Source organism: Geospiza fortis, unplaced genomic scaffold (genome assembly GCF_000277835.1).
Source record: "Geospiza fortis unplaced genomic scaffold, GeoFor_1.0 scaffold145, whole genome shotgun sequence".
In the NCBI taxonomy this organism is placed as follows: Eukaryota; Metazoa; Chordata; class Aves; order Passeriformes; family Thraupidae; genus Geospiza; species Geospiza fortis.
In genome coordinates, this window is record NW_005054362.1 from 2,790,402 (window position 1) to 2,817,921 (window position 27,520).

The 27,520-nt window shown below is 43.6% G+C and overlaps 1 protein-coding gene across 6 annotated transcripts in view; it reads right to left on the reverse strand.

Annotated features, from left to right (window-relative positions):
- The window catches only part of KDM2B (lysine demethylase 2B), a 104,754-nt gene that overhangs the window by 46,348 nt on the left and 30,886 nt on the right, over positions 1-27,520 (reverse strand). For 3 of the 6 annotated variants that reach the window (XM_005424021.3, XM_031059499.1, XM_031059500.1), the window contains exons 7-10: positions 23,648-23,741; positions 22,634-22,787; positions 13,959-14,074; positions 7,635-7,761 (exon numbers count right to left, since the gene is read on the reverse strand). In XM_005424021.3, coding sequence (XP_005424078.3) covers positions 7,635-7,761; positions 13,959-14,074; positions 22,634-22,787; positions 23,648-23,741 — 491 coding nt within the window. Of the gene's footprint in view, positions 1-7,634; positions 7,762-13,958; positions 14,075-22,633; positions 22,788-23,647; positions 23,742-26,946; positions 27,036-27,092; positions 27,183-27,261; positions 27,444-27,520 lie in introns of those variants that run through there. The other 3 variants (XM_031059501.1, XM_031059502.1, XM_031059503.1) reach the window with 3 other exon arrangements.

A 27,520-nucleotide genomic window follows, 5' to 3' on the forward strand; every position in this document is an offset into this window, starting at 1 on the left:
GTTAACACTGGCAACACCCAGTTAAATCAATGTGAATTTTATTACTGGCTGAAATGGGTATGAGATCAAGCTGCAAACAAAAACACACTGCAAAGGAAACAGAAGTCACACAGAAAAAGTGAGAGAACAATTAATGAAAAGTTCCTTTCACGGCTTCCATGCTTTGCAGTGCAGTAGCTTTGGATTAGGACAATGTGAACCATGCTTAAGGAAGGATTAAATGGACATTAATGAGAAAGCTCAGCATCCGGCTGTTTAACAGCAAGGTTAAAATGCTGGAGCCCAGTTCCAAGCTGGAGAATTCCTCCTGGTCACAGAGCCACTCCTTGTCTGTGCTCAGTCTGCACCATCTTGTCACAAGCACACTGGTCAGAGGTGCCACAGGCAGTGGCAGTGTCACTGCTCAGCCTGCCTGGCTGCTCAGCTCTGCAGCTCCCAATAAAAGCCCTGCAGGGCCAGCTCAGCTCTGTGTGTCACTGCCCCAGAGATATGAGTTGGTCACCTCACACTACCCAGGGCAAGAGTGCTGCTACTACAGGGTCTGCAAAAACCCAGCATCTCTGTCCAATCTACTCCTTCAGACAGGCTTGCATTTTTCCTCAAAACCAAAGTGGCCATAAAATGACTCCTGAAAGGCAAGTTTAAGCTGAAATGCCTTTGCAAAGATGGCAGCCACAGAAAACACCAGCTATCAGCAAGGCAGGGTGCAGCTAAATCCAGCTCCATCCACAGGGCAGGGTAACTTCCTCCCTGCAAGCCTCCAAAAAAGCCTCACAGATTATTTTGTGTGCTGAGGTGGTGGCATCAGCACTCCAAAGCAGCTCCTCCTCTCTGCTCTGTGCTAATACACCCCCATGCTTCTCTTAGAAAAATAAACAGGATTAGAAAATATCTTAACTAGAACATTTAAAACCCACTCAGTTATCCAACTTTTATTTCCCACTGTTTTTCCTTTGTCCACAGTAGCAAGCACACGTACCCACCTCAAAGGCTACATAATCAGCTTATGTCATTCTCCCATTTTACAACTGAGGAAACAGATGCTTGGGAGAAAGCACGGTTTGCTCATTGTCACACATCAAATCTAGGGAAAAACCAGGAGTCAGAATCCAGGCTGCTGGATCCAGGGCTGGAGCCCCCTCCTCTGAGCTACACAGCCTTGGTGAGCTGTTTTACAACTGACTCAAGCACAAAGCCCAGCCTCAATGGGAGAAAATGCCAGAGTTCTGGCATCGAACAGGCCAGGGTGGAAGCAGATCCACATCCCTACACTGCCAGGATGGTGTCATCAACAGAAAGTGGTGTAAATCTGCACAAAGAAACTTGTGTTTCTGTCCTCCTGTGCTGTAGCTGTGCTGAACAGGAACTAATGGCTGTAACTGGGGCAAAGCACAAGTGTAAATAAGGCCTAAAGAAAACGAGGGAGATCAGGTTATGGAGGTGTGAATAATTTACTCCAAGTAACGCTCTGGTGCGAGGAGAAAAAGCTTCCAAGAGAGATCTCCACTTTTTGTCTCTTGCTGTAATCTGTGGAAACAAAAGGCAGGAGAGGAGTGGAGCACCAGAGCATACTGGGGGCCTGTTCCCAGGAGGAGGCAGCACACAGAGGGGGGTGGCAGTTCTGCTCTGCCAGCTGCCACCACGTCCCTGCCACCCCCACCAGGCAGCCACACCTGGGCAGGGACAGGCAAAACCAACTCCCATCTAACCCCAAGCAAACCACCACAGCAGTGCCCTGCTCTCTGCATGCCTGGCAGGCACTTCATGCCTTGCCTAACTTTCCCCTGGGCACAGGGCTTGCTGCTAACCTGGAGTGTACCAGGCTATTCTGGAGCACCAGGGGATTACAGCGCTGCTGCTCCGCCGGATTAAGAGCAGGCTGCTCTCCAAACACAACAACTGTCTGCTGCTGCTGCTAATCTAAAAAAAAAAGCACCAAGGGAATCAATAATGGAAGGATAACTTCAAGGTGAGGGAGATTCAATTTTGTGTTTTCAAGTGTTTTGTTGTAATGCAACATGCCATGATTTTTATTTATTCATTTCAATGAAAACATTGTCTGACAGAGTTACTGTGCTGTGAGCTGAGGCCCTACATAAGCATAATCTGCATTTACTTTGTTGAGAAGTGCATTTTAAGCCCTGTATTACCAGGGCTCCACTGACTTGGAGGTTTCTGGTTTATTAAGTCTCTCTGTGGGGAACAGCACCTGCTCAGCTCAGCTGTTTCTTCTCCTGAGTCAATGCCCCAGGTCTGAACCCCAGTTCCAGAGGGGTTATCCAGTCTGGGCTCCCACACAACTCAGTGCAACAATACCTTCACCCCCTCATCTCAAAGCAAACAAAACCAGCTCATACAGACCAGTCTGTGATCTGGCTCAGTGAAGAGGTGAAGCAGCACAGACTCGACCACAGGACAGAGCATTAGAAATCTTTTCTATAGCAGTTCACTTGCCTGTGGTTCTGGGCAGACCACTTAACTTTCCTCACAGTTATCCACTTTTGCAAGAATAATTATACACAGTTTCTTTCCTTGCTGAAAAGCAACTTGCTGTATTACAGAACTTAAAAGAAAGGGATGGGGGTCAGGCATAATCATGAAACCTTTCTGAACTATTTAGAACAGTCCAGTGTCTACCTTGCCATTCCCAGCTCCAAACCCTGCCACTGTGACTTGGGAGCAGCAGCTGCTATCAGTCTGCTAAAGACAGCAATGACATTTTCATTAGCAGAAAAACCCTGAGCATACTGGAAATGTATCCCATTGCTCCACTGCATGGAGCACCCCATACAGGAGCCACTCAATATACTCAGGTACCTGTCTATCATAAGCAAATCTATTCTATCCCCTGAGGAAGAGGGGAAAAAAAAGAGACATGGCTCCTTCACTGTGCCAGAGGGCATCTTTTCTATATCCATCAGGCTTAACATACAGTTAGAGCCATCCTGTTAAAATTTTAGCAATGGGAATCTTCAAAGCTGCAGGCTACAGAGAAAGCACGTCTCTGATAGCCCAGGATCTTCTCCCAATTACTCTTTGTCAGCTCACTCTCAACATCCATATCTCACTGAAGGTCAACTGTGGTTGAAAACATCCAGTACAGACTCATTCATGATAAGAGTAAAAATAATGAAGACATATCCACCCTGAAAAACAGCACACATTCAAATCTGGTAGGAAACCCAAATAGGCTCCCTTCTGATTTCAGCTGGCAGGACAAATGTCCCGGTTGAGAGAGACAAGCAAAAGAAAAGAGAAAAAGCGATTGTGTGCTTTTACAGCAGCCTGTGATTGCTGTCATGTCGTCATCCCCTGAGTGTTTGCCCTCCTGGGAGAGATCTGAGACAGAACAGCCTCACACACTGCCTGGAGGACACAGCCTGGAAATTCATCCTGGCCTGAGGAATGGGGGAGGAAGGCACGGCCATCATCTTCCACCTCATTTAGAGCTGCACTCACGTTTTTATTTAGGGAGTGGAAGACTCCAGGTTTCAGCAGTGCCTCCACAGAGGTGGGGCTTTTTCCTGTCTGAAGTTTTGTGAGTGGAGACATTCAGAAAACAGAAATACAAAGAACAATACAAATGCTACAGCAGCATACAAGTATCAGGACAGAGGTATCACAACACAATCACACAAATACACTTTCATGAACAGGCCATGTCTTGAAAGTCATTCTGAATTTAACAACCTTCATGTCAAAGCAAATAAATACTATGTTATAAAAACACAGTATTAAAAGTCGAAAGATATCCTTAAAATCCAACTGCTGATTAACTCAGTTTTCTGTTCTCAACAATGTTCATTACCAAGACAGTAATTTTTTTTCTTTACACAGGAGAACAGAATCCCCACAAATGTTATGAGAACTACTCCCTTGTGAATCCCAGAGACTGTGGGCAGTGTCCTGCACTATCTCTAGTCAATGTCCTCCTCTACTGATAATCACTTTCTTAACTTCAAAGATCCACTACAATCATTGTACCAGAAGCTATGTAAGGAAAGAAAGCAGCACAACTGGAGGGTGAAAAATAGACAATTCTAGCACCCAAAACGAAAGGCAGAAAAGAGACATTTAGAACAAATTTAGAACAAATTTCCAGTCAAGGAAATTGTTTTTTAAAAGTAGGAGAAAACATTTAGAATATTCAAGAGAAATTTCTGAAAATGAATACAAGGATATGAAGATTTTTCCTTAAACCAAGAAGGACAGAAGACAATTAAATCTACTGAGGGGTTTGAGGAGAAGTTAAGTACTTTGCTTCATTACTCTTTAAGGAGAATAATGGGAAATTCTTTGTCAAGGGATACTCTCTCATGGGAAATCAAGAAATTGCTTGCAGATAGAGAAGTCCCTAAGGAAGAGACAATTTAAGGACTTTTTCATCTCTGAAGAAAAGCTTAAAAACAAAGAGATAGGGTTTGGAACACTGATGTCTTTAGGATATCCCATCCCTCAGCAAGTGAACAATATCAAGATACAGGCTCCACACAACAAACCAGTTTTAACGCAAAGATTACAGTTCATAGAGATTCGAGTCAAGAGGCTGCACACAGACCAGTTAAAAGAAAAGCAAAGCAAGTATTTGAAACAGTATTACTCACACAGAACAAAGCAATGCAGCTTTGTAAAGATAAATAATGTACCTATACTCCTTTGAATTTGGCAAATGCCAAAGTGAAAGATCCAGCAGTATACCAGACCTGGTCTTTTGAACCACAACCCCCACTAAAATAATTATTTTAAGGTTAAGTTTCTGCCAGGAAATAAAAACAAAACCCCAAGTTTCTGACAAAAGCATATGTCTCTCTCTGCCAGCAACTGAAGCCACCACAGGTCACAGGACTTTGAGGAAGTCACCACCAAACCCTTTTCCAACTAACCAGGCTCCTTTTCCTGAAGCCTTCAGAGCTGGCACTCTATGGTCATGCAAAACAATCCTGCTCCCTCTAGACAGTGGACATCTGCAGCTCCCAGCGAGCTTTAATATGACTGGAAAATCTCCCAGCTAACTGGACTGAGACACATTTTGTGGGGATCACCAAACTATTATCAGTAATTATGGAGCTGGGCTGGAATTCACATTGGCGCTTTCTTAACTTCAAAGATCCACTACAATCATTGTACCAGAAGCTATGTAAGGAAAGAAAGCAGCACAACTGGAGGGTGAAAAATAGACAATTCTAGCACCCAAAACGAAAGGCAGAAAAGAGACATTTAGAACAAATTTAGAACAAATTTCCAGTCAAGGAAATTGTTTTTTAAAAGTAGGAGAAAACATTTAGAATATTCAAGAGAAATTTCTGAAAATGAATACAAGGATATGAAGATTTTTCCTTAAACCAAGAAGGACAGAAGACAATTAAATCTACTGAGGGGTTTGAGGAGAAGTTAAGTACTTTGCTTCATTACTCTTTAAGGAGAATAATGGGAAATTCTTTGTCAAGGGATACTCTCTCATGGGAAATCAAGAAATTGCTTGCAGATAGAGAAGTCCCTAAGGAAGAGACAATTTAAGGACTTTTTCATCTCTGAAGAAAAGCTTAAAAACAAAGAGATAGGGTTTGGAACACTGATGTCTTTAGGATATCCCATCCCTCAGCAAGTGAACAATATCAAGATACAGGCTCCACACAACAAACCAGTTTTAACGCAAAGATTACAGTTCATAGAGATTCGAGTCAAGAGGCTGCACACAGACCAGTTAAAAGAAAAGCAAAGCAAGTATTTGAAACAGTATTCACACAGAACAAAGCAATGCAGCTTTGTAAAGATAAATAATGTACCTTTACTCCTTTGAATTTGGCAAATGCCAAAGTGAAAGATCCAGCAGTATACCAGACCTGGTCTTTTGAACCACAACCCCCACTAAAATAATTATTTTAAGGTTAAGTTTCTGCCAGGAAATAAAAACAAAACCCCAAGTTTCTGACAAAAGCATATGTCTCTCTCTGCCAGCAACTGAAGCCACCACAGGTCACAGGACTTTGAGGAAGTCACCACCAAACCCTTTTCCAACTAACCAGGCTCCTTTTCCTGAAGCCTTCAGAGCTGGCACTCTATGGTCATGCAAAACAATCCTGCTCCCTCTAGACAGTGGACATCTGCAGCTCCCAGCGAGCTTTAATATGACTGGAAAATCTCCCAGCTAACTGGACTGAGACACATTTTGTGGGGATCACCAAACTATTATCAGTAATTATGGAGCTGGGCTGGAATTCACATTGGCGATTTAGCTGGAAAAGGTCCCATCTCAATATCCTGAACCATCCACTCTCCACAGCTAATTTGTTCTGAAATTACACGTGGCTGATCTGGCACCTCTGCCCTGCCTGCAGGACCAGCCTCTTTCCATGCCAGTGCTTTAGACAACAGGAGATTGCTCCTTATTTTCCAAAGAATGCAGTTATCAGTTTTGTCACTGCTTTCTGAAGAGCTGATCCAAAGGGCTAATTCATCCTTTCCTCCTCTAGGATAATCTTAGGAGAAAAATTCCTCTGGACACAGAATTTCTGCTTAACTAACCTTTCTGACCAGAGTCTCAGAGCTAAAATGTGAAGCACCCAAATGCCCAGTGACCCCAGGAATCCCCCCTGGCCTATCTACACAGATTATTAGCTCCCTTAAATTATTCTTGGTCACTAGAACTCACTGGAGAGTGACACCTGCCTGTAACTTCTTCAATCCCTTCTACTAAGAACTGTGTTCAGAGGTGAACATTTCCCTTCTCTGTCCAGAGCCTGGGGCACTGCCAGCCATGCCAGGTTCACTCCAAGTGGCACCTCAGGGAGCAGGAGGCACAGAATTACTTTAGTCCTCCTCCACACTTAACACTTATCAGTTAAGATTTAGCTGGTGCTTGTGCTATTTTCAGCTATTCTGTGCTTAAAAGCAGAGGGAACATGGCCCACCACCACCTTCCATCAAAAGGAGGAAAAAGAGGCCAGATCAGCACAGCAACAATTGGATTGGCACACACTGATGAAAAGCTCCAGTGCCAAGGAAATGCCTCAGGCACATCTGTCTGTCTCTCCTCTGGTCCATTTTCAGCTCTTGTTGTAAAGGTTTCTTTGACCTCCCTGAACCTGGGTTACAGATCATGGAGATTTGTGTAGGTGTTCTCTTGGGTTTGCTTTTCTGCAGAACTAGAATCAAGTCACCAGACAATTACAGAATTTAAGGAAAAGAGAAGAGAAAGAAGGCAGGTTTAGTGACCACAACATGTTCTGTACAGGAGCTGCTCTACAAAAGGACAAAATATCCACCCCACCAGAGCACACCTGCAATACACACATTCCTGACTACTGAGGTGCTGTGCTGAACATGGCAGTAAATCCTCAAGTGTTTGGCAGATCATCCCAACACAAACATTACTGAAACCAATGAACAAACACATCCAAAAATTATTTTCTGGGATCCACTTGCTAAGGGAATGTTCAATGCATATAATTCAAAGTAGGCTGGTACTTCATGGAAACGCTTAAGATTCAAAAATCTTCCCCACCCCAAAATAAAGAAACAGTTCATTAGAATTCCTCTAGTTCAGTTTATAATGTGCTTTGCAGAAACCAAAGCAGCAGCCAGCCTGAGGTGGCAGCAGCAGTTGTGAATGTGCACCCCAAGGATTCACTCACCAACGACCATTGATTCTCTCTGGTACTCCTTGCTGAGGTGGCAGCGCTGGGTCACACAGGACACGTATCTCTCCAGCACATACCAGCACATCTCATAGTAGAAAGGATAGCGGAATTTGGCGTGCACCTGGAAACAAATCAACACTGTCAGCCCATGGGGAAGGCAGAGAAGTTTGCAGCACAAGGGCCAGTCATCATTGCCATCGTGTTATCAAGAGCACAAACAGTGTGAGGAGGGGGAGGGGAGAGGGTGGGAGCAGGGAGCTGAATGCCTCCAGCATACGGAATGAGGAGCAGCCTGCCTGCCACGACAGCATCATTTCTTGGTTCACTAATTTGTATCCTCTTGGGGTGCTGGGAGAGGAGAGGGTTTGTGTTCTTGTGAAATCATGAAACTGATGGATGGCCCCTACAGAATTATTTACCTGCTGTATAAACATAGGGTGGTCACATACAGATGTTAGTCACTAAAACTTAAAATAAAGGAGTGGGTTTTCATCTCCTGAACACTATCACAGGATTTTTATCAAAATGGCAACATTACCTAAAATGAGTCAAGCAGGAAATTAATCTTTTTCATTTGTAGTTGTCTCAACAATTTGATTAAAGAAATGAACACACAAATTCTTGATAACTACACATTAAAGTAAAAATCCCTTATGTGGTTTACCGTTTGGTAGCAAGTTAGCTTTTGTCACAAACAGAGTAAGAATAGAAGAGCAGGATTTTGACAAAAGATCCTGTCAAGCTGTGTACTTTTCCTTACATCTCAGACCTGTTGTTCTCACACAAAAAGCTGAATTCTCCAACACTAGTTATTTGTAAGAGTATCTCAGATACAAAAGAAAACAAAGAGGGTTTCCTTCCTTTCCAACATAGTTTTCTATCTGTAGAAGGTCACTGTACCATAGAAGGATCTGGGAAGCTCCTAAAATGCAGGAAGATATGTGTATTGTTGTGATTTGTTAAAAATGGATGCCATGCATCTTGCATGCACTTGTACTTACACTGTACACCTCTTTCTCCTGGTGGCACAGAAATCTGTGTTCTGCAGGCTCACATGCACTGCAGTGGGATTTACAGGAGCTGCTTTAAAACATTCTCTGCATATTCACTGCTCCCTAAGCCCAGAGGTGGGCACCACCTTTAGTGAAAAGCTGAACTGCACCAGAAAGGAGCATTACCTCAGAGAAAAAACCCAAAACACCACCCACCACAGATCAGCCAAAAGCCCAAAGTCTGAAGAGAACCACTAACCCAGCAGCTGCAAACTGAGCCTCAGCTCTGCAAAGCAGGCACTGTCCAAACACCTGCAGGTGATCAAAGCATCCACCTGAGCACATCAGTGACTTATGGAATGCCCAGATTTGAAACCTGGCCCCAAGGGGGACAGCCAAAGAACTTGCCTCTGTTCCCAGGCACAGGAAATGCAAACACTCTTAGCAGTAAAACAAAATGTAACAAAGGCAAAATATACTGTATTGTCACACTAGATGTATCACAGTGTAGGATTAAATACTCCATGGCAATTCTCAGAAGTTAAAATCCCTTAAACTCAACACAAATACAGCTGGCAAATCTGAACTGCTTGTTGCTACAGGTCATGCATCCAACACTGCTGCACCTTCCCAAATCTTTCCCTGTGTGATTTGTTACAAAGCACACATATGAAAAAGGAAGGGAAAAAAGAAAAGGAAAAAACAACCAGCCAAACAACAACCTCCTAAATGTGAGAACATTTAACCCCAGGGCCTTTTTGCATTGAAGAAAATTTTTCCTTTAGTTTAGTTATTTGTCATAGAGAAGAGATCAAGTCACTTATGACTATTAGGGAACACAGGGGAAATTATCCATGCTAAAATATATGCTAATAAAGGAACTCAAATTTTTCCAAGAGAGCACTGCAGGAAACAAAATTTGCAAAGAATTGACTTACAAACAGGAAGCCGCCTTCCACCCCTCAGCCTTCAAAAGGTTTTCAGCCACATGCCTGGGAATATTAAAGACATCATTGCTCAACATTTGTTGACAGATTCTGAGCTTCACCAAATTTAGTTGTTACCAATGTTAATTCAATGTGAAAGACAAGGCAGTAATGCATGCAGTGCTCCCATTATGTATATCAATCTTTAATATTCAATTTGAGTTCCTAATTGCCTCGCTATCAATGTTCCAACCCACAGCAAATCCCTCCATGCCTCTGTAATCCACTGTTTGCCTGAGAAGGCTTTGCTTTTACAAACCTTCAGAAAGAAGAGCTCTCTACACCATCTGTAGACAGAGATACTGTGCAGAGATCTACAGGGCCTTCTGCCAGTAAAGAGACTCCAACAGTGCTTTAAAAACTTTTAAAGTTTGCCTTATGGAAAAGCATAGAGGAATATGCTCTTTGTGATATCCCTGAACATTTATTAATTATAATGGATGTGAACTGCATTATGTGCATGTCCATACTCCTTCCATTGTACACTCACAGGCAAATGAACTCTTAAGGGCAGGGGAGGAGGAATAAGAGAAAGAAGGAAAAAAATTAAAAATGTTCTGTGATGAGTTCGAAGTGTAATATCTGAGACAGACACTGCCAGAGGACTGAATTCCCCACCAGCAGGGAAATACACTGGATCATCTAATAGGCATTTCCAGCTCTAACTTCTGTGATTAATAATTTACAATCCACTGAAAAAAAATTTAATTATTCCTGTACAGCAAGAAAAAATCCTCTCTGGAATATGATCCATTTCTTCAGTTCAAAGTGAAATTATTTTAGAGATTTATATGCCCCTCCAAAAACAAAACAAAAACCCTAAGCAAGTAAGACACACATTTTCCTGAAAAAAGTCATAATCTCTTCCACAATGCCCATTAAAATCATTACAAACTCCACTTGTGTTTAATCAATCTAATCACAATATTGAGAAGCAATTTATGACTATTTACAAAATAATTAAGCTAGCCACTTAATATGTTATCTTACATTCCAGAAAACCAAGTGAATAGCAAACACCATCATCTGTGAGTGACCACCTTACGTGTATATTCACAGTGCCCTTGTTCCCACCATGCTCCAGTATTTTAAAGCAGTTAAATTTAGATTAATTGGGGTTAGGTTTGACACATTCTTCCTCTTCAATACTGAGAGCTGTATCACCCCTGTGCCAAATGATGAATCCCTGCATGGCATCCTGCTCTGCAGTTCCTCAAGCTGGGCTTGCAGAGAGCTAAACAGCTTGGCCTGTTTGACTGGCTGTTAATTGGCCTCCAGGAAAGCCAGGCTGCAAAATGAGAGTCTCTACGAACTGTAAGGCTGGAGAATATTTGTTTACCTCAATTGCACATTAGGAGCTGTTTCCAACAATAGACATGTTTTTTATTACTCCTTAAAACTATTTTTAAATGGCTACAACCCTCTTAAAAAGTCTCCCAGGGGTATGAGGAATTAAGCTAGAATAAGCACGACAAGTATATAAACTAGGCAATTTTATCAGGCTGTAAATCAGCATTACCATTTCAACCCTGTATTTATTCTTGTCTGAGCTAAGACAATAACAACTACACCTAGCATAAAAATTACTTTGAATATCAGCAATCAAAGATGATTAAACATTACATAGCAGGTTTAAACACAGTGAAACCTCCATAAAATTGCTCTGTGCAAAATGAAGAGAGGAAGCACACCTGTATTACACTTTGATTTGAGTGTAGCAAATTACTTTGTCAATCACATCATGTAATTTACTTCTGTGCCATACACAATGGAAAGATCAATACTGATGAGAAACTCATTTGCAGTATGCTCAGACTGGCAAATTTGGGTGAACTACACTGTACTGAGTCTGCCAGACCAGCCAGTGTATGGATGGAATTATTTCAACATAGAAATGACAAAATTTGATTGACAAAGCAAATAATGTAGTACACACCAGAATCCTGTTTTGAAACCATTTCCCCTTCAAGATTCCTGCACAATATTTTTAGCTGGGGGTTGAGGGAGTGTTATTATTTCTAAATCACCGTATTGATTTTCCTGCCTTTTATCAAACTTCTGTATGCCTTAGCTGCACGACTTCTGTTTTGTTTCTGCGCAGAAATTCTTGCTATTCTTCAACTGTTCACACAGTTCTGGTTTTATATATCTGCCCACGAGCACAAGTTTGTGAGCACAGGTACAGCCTGTGCGTAACACGCTGCCAGCACAGCAACATCCAAGTGCTGAAATTGCTTCTCTGAAGCCCTGGATATTCTGGGCTGCTGGTTTTTTTAAAGCACTCCAATATTTTTGCAAGGAAAATGATAAAGAACTACACAGACTTCAAAGAAAATTTAAACAAAAAATGACAAGAACAAAGGTCTGATTTGGGATTTTCAAATGTTGCAGCATCCCTTTCCCAATTAATGGTGACAGGACATTTTTCAAGATGCAAATACCCAACTCCCAAGACCTCCTCTCAGGATCAGTGTGCCAGTAAATTTTAAGAGGCATTTCAGTGTAACTTGGCTGGTTAGTTCATAGAAGTTACCAAAATATTTGACTGTTATAAGGAGTTTTGCCTGCTGGCATAAAAAGCTTAGAAAATCAAAGCTGCACCCAGCTTCCCAAGGAGAAGGGCCTTGAAGCACAGCTGAGCAGCTACAACCCAAGTTGTGTGATCTTGGGTAGCTCAAGTCCTGTGTGAACAAAATGTCCATTTTTATACAACTTAAGGAAAAAAGAGCATTTCCTGCCCATCTTCCCCAAAGACTTCAATGGAAATCACTCATTTCTGGCATTGATCCTCCCTCCCAGTCTCCCCTTCTCCGTTCTCCAAGTGAGCTGCCTGTGCAAACATCATTCCCAGCAACAACACACCTGCAGTGAACTCCCAGCATGTATTGCTGGTTCTTATCTACAGTCACTCTGGAAACCTTCCTGTACCGCTGCCAGGTGAGCCCCTTCCTGCTCCTGTCACCAAAACTTTCCTGTCCAAGTCCCTCTGCACTTTCTTAAGACACTTGACACTCTCACCTGTTCAAAGCCAGGCTGAATCCACTCTGCTCTCTACTTCTGCTCTCTGCCACACTCCTCTGCTCTAACTCCCCCTGAATTTCAACATTTGCCTTCATCTCTCCTCCACTAAGAATTCATTTTTCTGTTTCTCTTCATTAAAGGCACTCCAGGAAACCCACTGCTCCCACCAATGTTTTTCAGCGTGAAGATCACCAGGCCTTGTAGCAGCTGGGAAGCCAGGGAGGCTGGGGGGAGGACACCTCACTCCCACTGAGGCAGAGATGTACTTAAAACAATTTGTATCTGCTCCAGGCCTATGCACTCTCACTGCAAAGAAAGCAATTTGGGGTAAAAGCCAACTTGGAGCAAGATTTGTGACCTCTTGTAGGGTGAACAACAGTGAACTGCACTGATGTCCACAACACACTATTTTAAGACTTTTTAGCGAAGAATTGCAATTTCCCGCCATTTTGCCAGCCCATATCTCCACTAGAACCAGAGCTGGCACCTGTGCCAGTGGTTTATCAGCACTGTCTCAGAATGAGGCCTCCAAAACAGTCCCCATCTGGATTGCACATCCCTCTGGTCCATTTTTATATCAGAATGCCACAACAGCCTTGCACAGGTTATTTAACAGCCTAATAAAACAGAATCACTTCCTTCAGATCCTGCTGCTTTTTGAAACTCAGTGGATATGATGAGCAGGTGCCCTGTTTATCAACCAAGGATAAAACTGTCACCCCCAAGAAAGAGGTGGCACAGTAACTCCCCAGCCTTTCCCTCAGGTAGGTGCTACAGGCAGATGAACATCACAACGTTCAGATCAATGTCCCAGCCCAGCCTCTCTCTTCCAAGAAATTCTTGTATGGTATCAAGTCCCTGTAGTGACTGCCAATTACAGAAGATGTCATTTCATACACAACTTCTGCACAGCTTTGTCAACTCAGCTGTGGGCAGCAGGACCAGCCCAGTGCCATTCTCCAGGATCATCCACCCCAGGTGTGCACAGAGAGGTGACAACAGAGGGTTACCAGAAATACTGGTACAAAGGTCTGTAAAGTGCAATGTGTTTTTGTGCAAAAGGGAAGATGTTTCATGGAAGTTTAACAGGCAGACAAAAGACACAGAAGGGACACATCTGTGGGAAGCACATGAGTAAATACCACTAAAAATAACCAACATTTGAACGTCTCATTACTCCATGTTTACCTCTTGTTTCAACGACTCTGACACAGCGATCCCGTCAGTTGTTGTTTGTCAGAAGGAATACGAGGGAGAGACTATGACAGATCACAGTCACAAAGAACTGCTCAGTTAAAAAGAGAATCAAGAATCCTTACCCTTGTTCTGTCCTCAATTTCATAGATGCGAAGCTGCATGGGAACATTAAAGCTATGCAGGATATTTCCACCAAACACCAGAGAATCTACTGGAGTATAAACCGCGTGTATCCACCCTAGAGAGGGAAAGCAGAGAACTGAGAATGCCTCGTGCTATGTAGCATTACAGAGCAATTTCAAATCAAATTTTAACAACCCTCTGAATCCCACTGTGCTGGGGATGAGAGGTTAAAGCAGTGAAAGGTTAAACGGGATGCTCACAGCCACACTTCAGGACTAGTCACAGCAGAAGGGCACCTTGTGACGTGCAGTCTTACAACCCTCAGTAAATCAGTTCTATTTATTCCCCCAACACTTACAGTGTTTACTGAGCACACGCAAGTTTGTGACTCAACCACGTCCATGACTAAGAAGTAAACTCAGTCTGCTCCATACACTTGGCTCTCAGACTGGCACTTCCAGCATGGCTGCAAACCATCTCAGCAGCAGTGGTGGGCCAAGGGTTGTGGAACTGGACTGAGGCACACCAAACTTCCTTCACACTGCACCACAACACACCTTCAGAGGTAAAAGATTTCAAATTATTACCAGCCCTCCTTCAGGGGTGAAAGTTTCATCACCTACGATCAACTTCCTGAAGTAAAAGTAACCAAGAAATCGTTTTCACTGCAGGCCTCAAGTGAAGGGATTTAACATTTCTGGTGCTGGAGCTGATGAGACTGTTCTGACCCAATCCTACAAGGGACTGAGTTAATTTCACAGGCTCCAAAGAATCTTCTATCACAACGAAAACCCAGGCACAGCAATTCAGACAGCCACACACCAGCTCTTCTGCCTCTGCATTGTTTGCTTGGTCTGACAGAAGCTGAAGCTCTGGCTATGCAAGACTGTAGCCTCTGATCTCTGCAGTGAAAAAGGAATTGATCCTGCTAATGATCTGGGACCCACAGAGACCTGACACTTTTCTTCCTCTTCTTTTTAATGAAAAGCATTACAATTTATAAACCAGCAGACAGCAAAGCAACATGGGGGGCAGTCAATTTTCTCCTGACTGTGCAGTACTTTCCATTAAAGCTGTGGCAGCTTTCCCTCACTTCCAGATCAGTGAGGGAGCAGGAAAATGCCATTCAGCCTAGAGGGTTTTCCAGCCAGCAGCCACAAAAGTGCTCCTCCACAACAATTTTTCAACCATAAAGGCCTGCAAAGCTCTATCTGGGAAGTCCTTGAGCCACAGCAGATGGCAGGACTGGGGCTCTCATTTAAGGGCAGGTTGGTAGGAGAGTGATAGGAAGGAAAAGAAATCAGCACTAGAATTTTCTCCCTGGAAACACAAGCCCATCACTCTGGATACATTTTTCTGAATTTCAGAGTCACAGAGTGGTAGAGGCTGGAGGGGATTCTGGAGGTCCAACCCCCATGACCACCTAGAGGCAGCTGCACACAACTGTGTCCAGATGGCTCCGTGGTATCTCCTGGGATGAAGACTCCACAGCCCCTCTGGGCAACCTGCTCCAGGTTTCAGTCAGTTTACAGGTCTGACTCCACACATTAAATGTGATGTATATAAAACCAGCAGGTGACTCGTGGCTCTGGCAGCTCTCAGAATTATTCCATCTTTCCTTCTCTGGTCAGCATAATTTCAGTTACAGAGATCCAGCCTGTTTATTACTTCCAAATCAAGAACAATCAACTAGAGAGGATTTTCTTTTCATGTAAGGGTAGGGTGGCAACTACACACCTCAACACTATAAATACTTCACAGCTGAAGTAGTTCAGCACCTCACATGAAATACATCAGTCTGTACTAAGAGCAAACTACTACAAAAATACATGATCCTCATCCTCATCATCGTCTTTGGGAAGGAAAACAGATCCAAGGTCAAGGAAGTTGGGGCCACTGCTTCCACTGGGTAAACAAAGATTTCTGTGGTTGGGGGAAAGAGGGGAATCCAAATGCTGAGGCAAATCTTGGTCCCCAACGCAAATTCACTGGCTGAGTGCTGAAACATAGGGTTGGTTTGCGTGACAATCCACTTGAATTGTCAGGTTTAGAGATAAATAAACTGAAACTTGAAAAAGTGAAATGACTTTCATGGCCCCACAAGTGAGTGGTGGCAGAAGACAGCTCAGAACCAGGCAGTTACCAGCAGAACACTGAGGAGTCCTCAGCACCACTTTCCACAGCAGTTCTCTCAGCACAGGTGTCAATGTCCAACCTTAGTGCAGCTGTTATTTTAGTGAAATTATCAACATCATTCAAAATACAATTTGCTATCAAATATTTACAATTTGATTAAAAGGAATAACTGAGCTGATTCTTGTCCTATTTGAAAGGTTAAAAGGAGATATCCCTTCATTTAATAATCAATAAAATTAAATCCCATCAATGCAGTTGTTCTTTGAGTGGGTGCTTCCACTGAAACCACACAGTAGCCTTCTCCCACAAACTGTGTTTCCTCAGTGAACATTTCACATTGGAGTGCAGCTGGTTTCATTGTTTCCTGGTCTTTGGGTCTCTCAAAACACCTTCCTTGACTTCTCAATGCTACCCCTATGAGATGCCAAGGGTTTTTGTGTTAATAACTGCTAGACTTTCTTGGTAGTAGTCCCAATATTTTTGGGAGAAATGTGGAAAGATCTATCACTGGCTTGAGCCAATGCTCTAACAAATGGTGTTCCAGACATGACAAACCCTGCACAGAAAGAATAATGAACACAAATATCATTGCAAGCATCCATTCTTGCAGAGCTGGTTCAGTGCAAACTGAAAATCTTCTGTAAAGTATTTGAAACAACCTCTGGTTCTGTGGAAAAGGTCTTTAATTCCCTACTTGCATTTATAATCCAGGACTAAATATCTTACAAGCAATTAGTACCTTCATCTCCCAGCTGCTGAATTAACTGAACACTAGGTCCTTCAAGCTGCAAGCATTTCTAATAACAAGACTGAAAATATTGCTGTTAATGACACAGTTGTCAGTAGCAAAACCCTTTAAAACACAGCAATAAAATCCATCAGGACTGGGAAAAGAAAAATAAATGAGAGACCAAGCAACAAAGTCATCATATAAAGTCCTGAGAAGTCAAGTTCCTACCCCTGCCAAGGCAGGGATGAATTCCAGGCACAGCTCTGAGATGGGCACAGATGATCCCTGTGGGTGCCCTCCCCTCACACAGCTCAGTCCTGGGGAATCCCGGATTTCCTGCAGTCCCTGTGCTCCCACAGGCAGCATCCAGCTCAGCCCCTCTGCAGGACACAGCCCTGTCAGAGGAGTCACCTGCACATAAAATAGATTTTGGTCACTCAGCTGTGCAGCATTTCAGTCACATTGCATCCCAAAATAGCTTCCACTTGCCTGAGGAATGTACGTGCATAATTGGAACTGCAGAGACACGAGCACCAAGAGGTGGATTCCAGGGACACAGGACAAGGTTAGACAAAAAAGATGGGAAAACTGACAAGGCACAAAATCCCAGCAAGATTGGCACAGATGTTACAGAGGAAAAAAACCCAACGTGAAAATCTCTTGTTCTAATGACCAGGCTGTGTGTGGAGAAAAACTGGAGGTCAGCACCAGAAAAGTAGAAGTAGGAGGAAAGAGAGATGAGCAGAAAACAGGAAACACTTTCCATCAGGGTAATGTATTGTGGAAATGAGCTCTGAGGAAAGAGAAGCTTGGATGGCACATTCAATCCATTCCCACAGCTTAGCTACAGCACGACTCAGAAATAAACTGAGGAGGATGAATGTTCATTGTGACCATTTGCAAACAAAAACACCCATCTTGTCAGCTCCCCAATTACCACAGTTTTTAAAGGGGAAGACAAACCTCCAGAGCAGGAGGTGATGCACATATGGGGAAGACAAAAGGACAGCCAAGGGATTTGCTTTAATGTCATCCACCAAACCCCTGCCTCACCTTCACCTGTGCTGTTACGTTTTCCTGGATGCACTGAAGGTCTGTTGACATTTCAGATCATGTCACCTGTGCTGAACAGCCTGTCATGTCTGTTCCTGTGTGTCTGACTGCCAGCTCTCACAGCACAAACTTCCCACACAGCCCTCAGTACCAGCACCTCTGGAGCGAGTTCATCAGTTCTCTCCTCAGGGACTGCTCTGTGCTGCTCACACAAACCCTGCTATGCTGCACAACCCTCTGTGTTCCATGGCTTCATGTGAGCCAGGAGATAACACCTCACCCCTTGGGAATTGTCTCAAAAATTGAGAAGAATGCCAAAAATTTGATTTTATCCTTAATGCTAAAAAAAAGCACTGGAATAATGTCAGAACAACTGGAATAAGGACTGAAAAAGTCAAAAGCCAGAGGAATGAGAAATTGTTAATTTTTGTCTGAAAGCCACAAACAAAAGCACCTGCTAAATATTACCTCAAGCTACAACTAAATCCTACAGATGAGAGGAGGACATTGACTGTGTGGCTTTGAGGACCAGCCATGAACCAGGAAGGTTCTTGCCCGTGGGTGACCATTCACTTCCCAAGCAGTGCCAGTGACACGAGGTGGAACCAGCCCGGCCCCGGGGCAGCTCCTGCACAGCCACTGCCCAGTCCTGCCCAGCACAGGCTCAGCCACGTGGGACAAAGGGATTTGGGAGCACAGACACTGCAGTCACTGCTCACAGCCCTCATGTCAAGCCTCAATAACGAGACCATCCACTTAAGGTTTTTCTGAAGTTGATGGTTTTTATTTCAGCTCCTGGCGATCAATAAGTGCTTTTTCCTTCCCAAAACAATCCTAGTGTATGAAGCCAAGCCAAGACTGAGCAGGAATTCTCTTCAGGAGACTCAGAAATGCTCTCAGCTGATTTACAGTTATGAATTATTCCACCACTCCTAAGATACACTTGAATATTTAGATGTTATCATCTCTAGTAAATCAAGAAGGTAAAATTAACAGTAACAAACACTTTTTCTCAACAGTTAAAAGAAAGATATGATCTCATTATCTTTTGAATTTTATAAAACAAGTATTATTAAACATTGCAAACTTGTTAGAAGATTTCAGTGGGCTGCAAATTCCTACTCAAGGATGCAATCATCCATCTGAGAATAATGAAAAAGAATATTAACTTATAAAGCTATGGGGCAAACAGCCTACAAGCTCCAAGCCAAAATCATGGTGCATCTGTTTCCATTAGTAACTGAACTGATATTTTGCCTTGTGATACACAAGTTGCCACACATTTTCCTGCAATTCTACAGCAATTTGGGGTGGAAAAGATGAAATATATATATCTCAAAAATAAAAAGTGACTAAAGACATAACCAGAGAGTGGGCACTGCCAGCAAATCAAATCTCAAAAGAAGAATGACTGCCTCATAACAGTGCCCACAACCAAATCTATGAAGGAAATATCATGTTTACATTTTCAAAGTGAAGTATTTACTAATTCTGCCCCGGTAGTACAAGTAATACAGCAACTCTCAATCTAAAATTGTTTTTTAAGAATGAGGCAGAGCTTGGCATTAGGTACAGAATCAAAAATCCAGCATCATGCTGTCACCTTCCATCTGAAAGCAGACACTCAGAGCAAAAAGCCTCTCCCCTTTGATCCCCTCCACAATCTTCTTCATGTGGTCCCTGAGGCTCCAGGCACGGAGATTCCATTAATGTCAGTGGAAGCTCCCAGAATGGGAAAAGCTAAACAGCAACCAAAACCAGCCAGGCAGCTCTGCAGCCCTAGCACAACACCCTGCAAAAAATGTACCAGCCAGATTTTAATAGCCTGTCATTCTCCTGCTGGAAGGGCTCTGTGCCACCTTCTGGCCCCATCACACAATAATCCATCAAACTCTCACTGGCACAGCAGAGGTGACCCAGGACCACACAAGCCTAATAGGCAAAATGCCACTGATAACCACTGAGACAGCATCTGAAACACTCTGAATCCCTGCAAATAGCTGCCTGCAGTCCACACAGAACATCTCTTTCTGTCCACTCTCCTTCCCAAAAACATTCATCTGAGAAAGGTCATTATTTCTGCATTTGACTGGAGACAAGAACTCTGGAGCACTCTCAGGTAACCACAATAATTAAGAGAGACTCTAACAGCATGTTTCCATGCCAAAGGCCCTGAAGTGCAGCACAGAGAACATAAGAAAAATAAAGTAAAACAAACAGCTTACTCCTCAGTGGAACACTGCCAGCTCCCAGGTGAAACACAACTGCTATGAAATTGCATGCAGCAACATGAGAAGTTTGAAGAAGAACCAGAAAGGAACATCACCCAGTTGACAGCAGGTCACCATGTCTGCAGTTTGATCACAGGAATGTTGAATAAATCAGCACTGCAGAAAATGCTGGAAAATGCACCTTGGCCCATAACAACTCACTGTGCTGACAATACTGGGCTCAATTCCTCCTTGATACCACAGCTGGGGTCATGCTCTCAGTGCTCTGCAGGGTTACAAACACCAGCAGAAGCCTTCTGGTTTAAACTTAATCCTGAAAGGATGATGGCAGTGATGGAGAGGAAAATACCCTGAGGCCCTGGTGAGCACTATAATTATGCCTTCCCTAAGAATGATCCCCATTCTTGTCCAAGTGGTTTGTACTTTTGGGGATTTGCTGGATCTACTGCTGATCCCAGATTTTCAGACAAACCTTCCATTTCCCAGCATACCATGATTTCACTCCCTCACTTGTCTTCTTACAGTCTTCTCTACCTACTTCACCCTCACAGTGCTATGGTATAACAGCATTTCTAGGACTACTCCCAAAAATTACTTGAAAGCAAAAGCAGAGCAGGATATTTTATGGGAAAGGTCCCTTGCTGAAATGTTTCCCATTCACAGCCCAGCTGAGCACTAATTCCTCTACACTTTCTGTGAGCAAACCTGTAATTAGAAGGTATTTCCTCATGGATGAGTTGAGGCTGGTCAAGGGTTTATCAGGCTCAATTGAAAATACAGGACACGCTGGTTTTACAGACATCCATAAACAGAATCTAAACACTAAGAACACTTCTAAAGCACATAAAAACCACTTTCAAACATTAACTAACATGATATGTGCACAAACCAGAGCAAAGAGGTCACAGGAATTGACCTGTTTTACACAGCTGTGCTCAATTCACTGACCTGGAACAGCCTTTAATTAGGCATTTCCATACTCTTAAAACAAAGGCAGAAATAATGCCCTTTCACACAAATAAGAGATTTGCAAATAAGTTTTCCAAACAACATACAGCAGAGCAAAAATCCATGAATCTATGAGGTGCTTACAGAGAAATTTTTCATAAATGCTTTTCAAATCTGGCATGGAGCCTAAAATGTCTGAGGTATTGGCATTTCTGTACTTGGGGCTTTCCTAAGAAAACAGAAACTACAGTCAAAAACCCATTTGGAATCACTTTGTGTCAGCCACCATGTTACAGCTGTGTCCTGTCCAAGCTCCCACAACCTGCAGTGTTCCAGCTGCTGAACATGACTAAACTGACATCAGAAAGTCTTACTTGTAGGAGGCTTTTCACAGGAGGATGGAGATAAATAGAAGATGCAGTAATGGGATGTAAGCAAACAGCACAGCCACACTCAAACACCCAGTTCAAACAGTAACAGCACATTCTGACCTGTTTCAAGGCAAGATCTAATTCCTCTAACAGATTAACTCCTCCACCCTCTAAGTCATTTTGCCTGTCATCTCCCAGGCTGATTCTTACCAAATACTTACAAATGTGCACATTTGTGGCCTTCAATTGATCCTAACAACACTCCCCAGATGAGAAGAACATTGTCCCTGTCGCTGTATGACCTGCATTCTCTGTTTCTAGGGTTAAAAAATAATAATCCTATCTCCACAGAGTAATTAATTCCAGAGCTGAAAAACTACCAGCCTGCCTTTCTGTCATGTAGAAAGTCTACCTATATTTATTTCCCTGGTAAGATCCAATAGAGAGAGGCAATGTGTTAAATCATTATAAACAAACTTATAGTCCCATAATAGTCACAGAAAGCAAAGTCTGATATAATCTTAAATGAGGGCTGTTACACATTCCACCATCCCTAATCCAATTTAGGCAGGAGCAGACAGGGCTGAAGCATCAGCCTCCAAATCTATAACTATTTGCTGGCTTTGCAAGATGAGCCTGGATCATGCAACACAGCTACTGAGGTGGGCAGCAGTGTAAAACTGAGGGTGCCTGGGCTGCTGGAAGATGTCCAGATTCAGCATCATCTGAACAGTTAGAACAATGAAGATGTTTCCCCAAGAAGCAACCCAAGGGAGCACAGCACCTGCTCTCCCATCTCTCCTGAGTTCCACCAAGACCCACCTCTGGTACAGACAGAGGCAAAGAAGCAAGTTACTGAACTGCAGGTGAAACGTGCCAGAAGAGACCACAAACAGAGAAAACTGTCTTTCCCAGAAAGCTAACAGCAGCAGTCAGTACAGCTCTGATGAGGAGTGGTGCACTGACAGCTCCAGAGGCCCAACTCCTCTCTCTCCCAGTACACACATGATCACTGCACACACTTCCTCACAGTACATTTTCCATCAGTCGTAATTTCTGGAGAATGAAGCACATTTAGTCCCTGGCCTTCCTTCTGCCACAGCAAATAAGGAGGTCAGTATGGCGTTTAGGTGTGAAGAATTGTTTTACACAGAACTGTTAGTAAAACACAATCCCAGTCATTCCAGGTTAGTTAACAGGGATACCTGAAGGAATGAAGAACGTGTAGCCTTGTTTCAGCTCAATTCTTTGGCATCGTTCCACCCTGTCTCCCAGAAAGATATCACTTTGCTTTCCTGAGAGAACCCATTCTTCATAAAGTTCTAGATTCTGCAGAGTAGGTGGAATCAGCCAGAAGATCTAAAAACAAAATGAAGATTTAATTATTACCAGCAGTCAACGAAAAGAAACAGCTGAGAGACTCCACCAAGGCTACAGTGTGTCAGGCAAATGAGCTGCTTTCTGCATGAAACACTTGTTTTCCAGGTGTTGTACACAGAGGCACACACAGACAGCAGCAGCAATTAGCCCACGTGCTGGAAGTGCCTGGGTAACTGTCACTTGTCATCTCTCTTCCAGAAATATCTTACTCAGAAGCTGCCTGTGCTTTACCTGCACTTCAGAGCAGTGTGTTGGTACAGAGAGGAACAGGAGCTGCACCACTGACTGATTTCAGCTCCCACCATACACTGGCCACACTACAACTGGGAAAAACATCCTAAACCAGGAAAGATGGCAACACAGCTCCACATGCTGTGTATTTTAAGGCTTCTGTATCCTTTAATGTTTCAGTTCTGGCTTATTGTGCTGTACACAGCAAAGAAACGTGGAATCTCTAAAAGGAACAGAAGCTTTAGCTACAGAGACTTGCGAGGGCACTCTGACCCAACCAGGGGTCAGCCACACAGCCACATCTCTCTGCAAGATGCTTCTGGACCACAGCAACAATGAGCCTAAAAGCAGCACCACCAGCAAATGACACATTTGGTATTTCAAATAAATCACTTGTTTGTTTCATAATGGTGACTGGTGTCCTTCTAGTTCAGTAAACTCTGTGTATATCAACAAAGCTGCTGAAACAGTCTCATCACTGGCTGATCCCCTCAAGGAAAAAAAAGAATAAGAGAAAAAGAAAAGGGAAAAAAAGAAAAGAAAGCAACCCCTCCACTCTGTAAGAGGCACAGAGAAATAAAACCAAATATCAGAAAAGGTTCACCTACCTTCCCCCCACGGAAAACGTGATACCACACTGAAGTGCCACCAAAATCAATATGAAAATCAGTGAAGCATCCTTTCACACTCATCAAACAGTACCTGCAAGTAGAGTGAAGGACAAAAATGAATCAGTCTGAAACAGTATTTTTCACATCTTAATTTGCAGAGGTTAACTGCCTGTGCAATGCTGCTTCCACCAATTAAGTTTCTGCATTTACAGTACAGGAGTTTGTCTCATGAAGGTAATGAGGTTTCTGCTGAAAAACACGTCTCTCCATGTCTGAGTTTGCTGTTCATACAAGAGGAATTAAAGCTTCCAGAGTTAGGGAATAGAAAAACATTAAAAGTTAGGCTGTTCAGAAATATTTCCTATGGCACTGCCAGTCCTTGGGGTGATCTGTTTAATGCTCTCCTTCATCGCTTCAGAGACACAACCTTCACCAGAAGTTGTACACAAATTGCTGCAAAGTTTTGAAAAATCTAATTTGCTTATAAATCCTCCTGAATGTTCTTTACCTACTTGCCACTCATGCCATTTTTGCAAGGATTAGGGGACAGAAACCTCATTTGGCAAACTAACTCCTTTTTGTTCACATTTCTAGGCATTCGGCATCAAAACACATAAAGGACCCAGCTGGCAGCCGCACTAACTATCAAATCCACTATTTTTTACGCCGTCTTGATACAGGATTTGAGCAGTTTAAAGTCTGCATTGCTGGAAAAGACACGAGAGCTGTGGTCTGGCTGCAGGAATCTCCAGCCTGCAGCCACCATCTGTAACTAATGGCCGAATCACAGCCGCCCTCCTCACTGTAGGCACCTTTGCAAACGCAGGAAACACACACCACTTAACCCACTAACCTCTTTTCCTTGTTCCGGTCTCCGTTTCATGGCTTTTTTTTTTTTTTTTTTTTTTTTTTTGTTTTGTTTTGTTTTTTTTTGGGGGGTTTTGTTTTTAAGGGGAGTTATGGAAACACTACCGGAAGGGGATTTGTTAAAAGAAAAAAAAAAAAAAGGGAAAGGAAAGGAGGAAAAAAAAAAAAAAGGTTTGATTTAAGTGTGTCTTTTTCTGCTCACATTCAGGTAGGAGAAGCTCAGCAGTATGCAGCCGGCGTGCAGAAGTCCCTGTAGATGATAGGCTGGGAAGGACCTTACCATGTGTCTGCAGAAGGCTGGCAAATCACAGCCACTCTGGGTCCATAAGAGCCGCTGCCTAGCAACCACATCCCGAGCCGGAGTTGACAGAATGATACGCAATGCTGTCATGAAGACAGTCAATTTGTGGGCTTCAAAAAAGGTCCTGCGCCTTCATCTCACAATTAAAACCTCTCCTTGTGCAATTACATGTCTCTCCTCTTGCCCACTCTGGAATTTTTTAAATTTTTTTTTTAATCCTTCAGAAGCAGGAAGAAGCTTTTGCTGCCCCTGGGGTATTTCAGATGCTTCAAAAATCACAGCTAGCCAAGAAGCTGTCTACACTCTCAATATGCTCCATTTCAAAATATGAGTCCTTCCCTCCCAAACACTTTTTTTAAAAAAAATCTCCTTTTATGTTTTCTCTACCAAGATGTTGTTGATTACAAGTCAGATAGAATTTAAAAACAATAAAAGAAGCCCAGAAAGGAAGTTGCCTTTCTTCCAGCCAAATTGCAAAAAGTCACAGATTGAATAATTATTGCTCATTAGGAAAAAAAAATCAGCATAGAAATTCTCCGCTTGTAAGCAGTGCTGAGTGTTAGAGGTTCATGTTGTTTTAAAGTAAAAAATTCAAATCCTTATGGAGTCAATTATTTTCAGTTTCCAGAAGGCCAGATATAAAATACATCACACTAACAACAAAAAATTTGTAGACAGTGCAACCTATCAACAATCACCCCGAATTAAGATATTCTGGAAGAGCAAACATGGCCTGGGCATTAGCTGGTTTTACCTGTTCCTCAGTAGTCAATAATCTAAACCTGAAGCAGGCAAACTGTTTACGTTCAGAGAGGTAATAACAGGATTGAATCCTGTCAAATCAAAGCACTTAAAATTTAGTTTTGTGAGAAAACACCAAAGCAGGTATAACTGTGAACACGCAACTCTTTCTTTTCCTTGTTTTTCCTCATTTTCCCCGATGTTTTCTTCAAACTCTAAACACAATTTCCACTCCAATAAAGGTGATTTTAGTGAAAGAGTCACTTATGGCGATTAATAAAAACCTGCAAAGCATTTGGAAAAATAAAGTGTTTTTCTTTCCATCCACAAACAAGCCATGCCTTAATTTATGCTGTTAATCTCCCAGGCCTGCTTTTGTCCAAGCCCAACAGCTCCCGGCGGGCTGAGGAGCCTGCGGGAGGATCTTCCGCCATCCAGCTCTCTCCCTGGTTGCCAGAGTCTGGCACAATGCCTTTGCATTGACCTCTACAGCTTCCTCTTCCAATGTACACCGCAGTCACATGGTCCCAGCACACTCCATGCCACTGCTAATCTCAGGCACCGCTCGGCTCCAGCCCCAGCCAGCGGCTTCTCATCACCAACAGCTGCTAATTTGGGGAACCACTCAACTTTTCAGGGTTTTCCATAACAACGGTGGGAAAAAATAAATAAATGGAAAAAAAAGGGGGGAAAGCCCTAATACAGCATCCACGTTGAAAGAAATCTAGGAAATACATCCATCCCACTGTGTGCTGTGGCCACAGCGCTCTGGGCCAGGACAGGTACAGAGGTTCCAGGAACACAATCCCACATCAGGCATGGGGAGACAGCCTGACCAGAGTTACACCCTGAAAACACAAGCAACCCAAAAGATGCCCCAAGTTGAATATTTTCACAACTGCTACCACATCCAACCCCTGCACAGTCCACTTTATCTCCCTGCACAGCCTCAGTCAGGGTTTTAAAACACGCAGCTGCTTGTAATCGGTTTGGGGGGAGCTTCCCTTCCCGACTGAAGAGTTTGGTTTGTGTTCTCCACAAGCCTGAAATTTGTCCAGTTAATGTATTGTTATTTTGGAGGAAGGATTTATGATGTGGAAAAAATGGGAATAAAAGAAAAAAACCCAACAAAATAACCTCACAAACATCTGGGGAAATTTCTTAGAGAAATGATGCGAAGAAATATGGAGTAACCTGCAAACTCACGAGGAAGAACAAACACAGAGATCCAAAAAAAGAGAGGGAGATGATACAAATGAAGCTAAACCACTAAGCAAACACAGCGAGCTGGGAACACAGGAACAACACAGACACCGCTCCATAAACCAGCGCAGAGCCCACACTCCCAGGCAAACCCACAATGCACTCGCCACGCATCGCTACAAACCCGCAAGCAAACAGAGAAACAAAGACAGCGAGAGCCGCGCCGGGATGCGAAGGCAGCGGCGGGCAGGGCAGGCAGCGGCAGCGTTCATGCACATGGGCCCGGCGAGACGCGAGCGGACGCACGGGCGGCAGCGGCAGCAGCGTTACCCTGAGCTCAGCTCCTTCTCCCCCGCAATAGGCACCGCGCACCACACGGCTCTATTCCCTCTGGCATTGCGAGGGCTCCCCTGCCACTGAGCTCAGCCCATAAACCACTCCCAAACCCCAGCAGAGGCTTCTGTTTTTTGTTCGGGCCAATGAGAAAAGTATAGCTCACTCTTCCTTCCTCCCAGGAGCAGCGCCGGCTGGTTGAAATCCCCGAGCCTGAAACCGAATACCACAGACCCATGAGCCAACTGCAAGTGCCAGCGCGGGGAAAGGCGCGGGCCTGGCTCCCCATCCCCGGGCGGGAGCGCCGCTCCGGGTGTCGGGGGCGAGCGGCCCCCGGCAGCATCCCGGCCCCGCGGGGGCCCTTCTGCCGGGCCTGCGAGCGGGGAACAAAGGCTACCTCGGGGCGCCTCGGCCCGCACCGACAG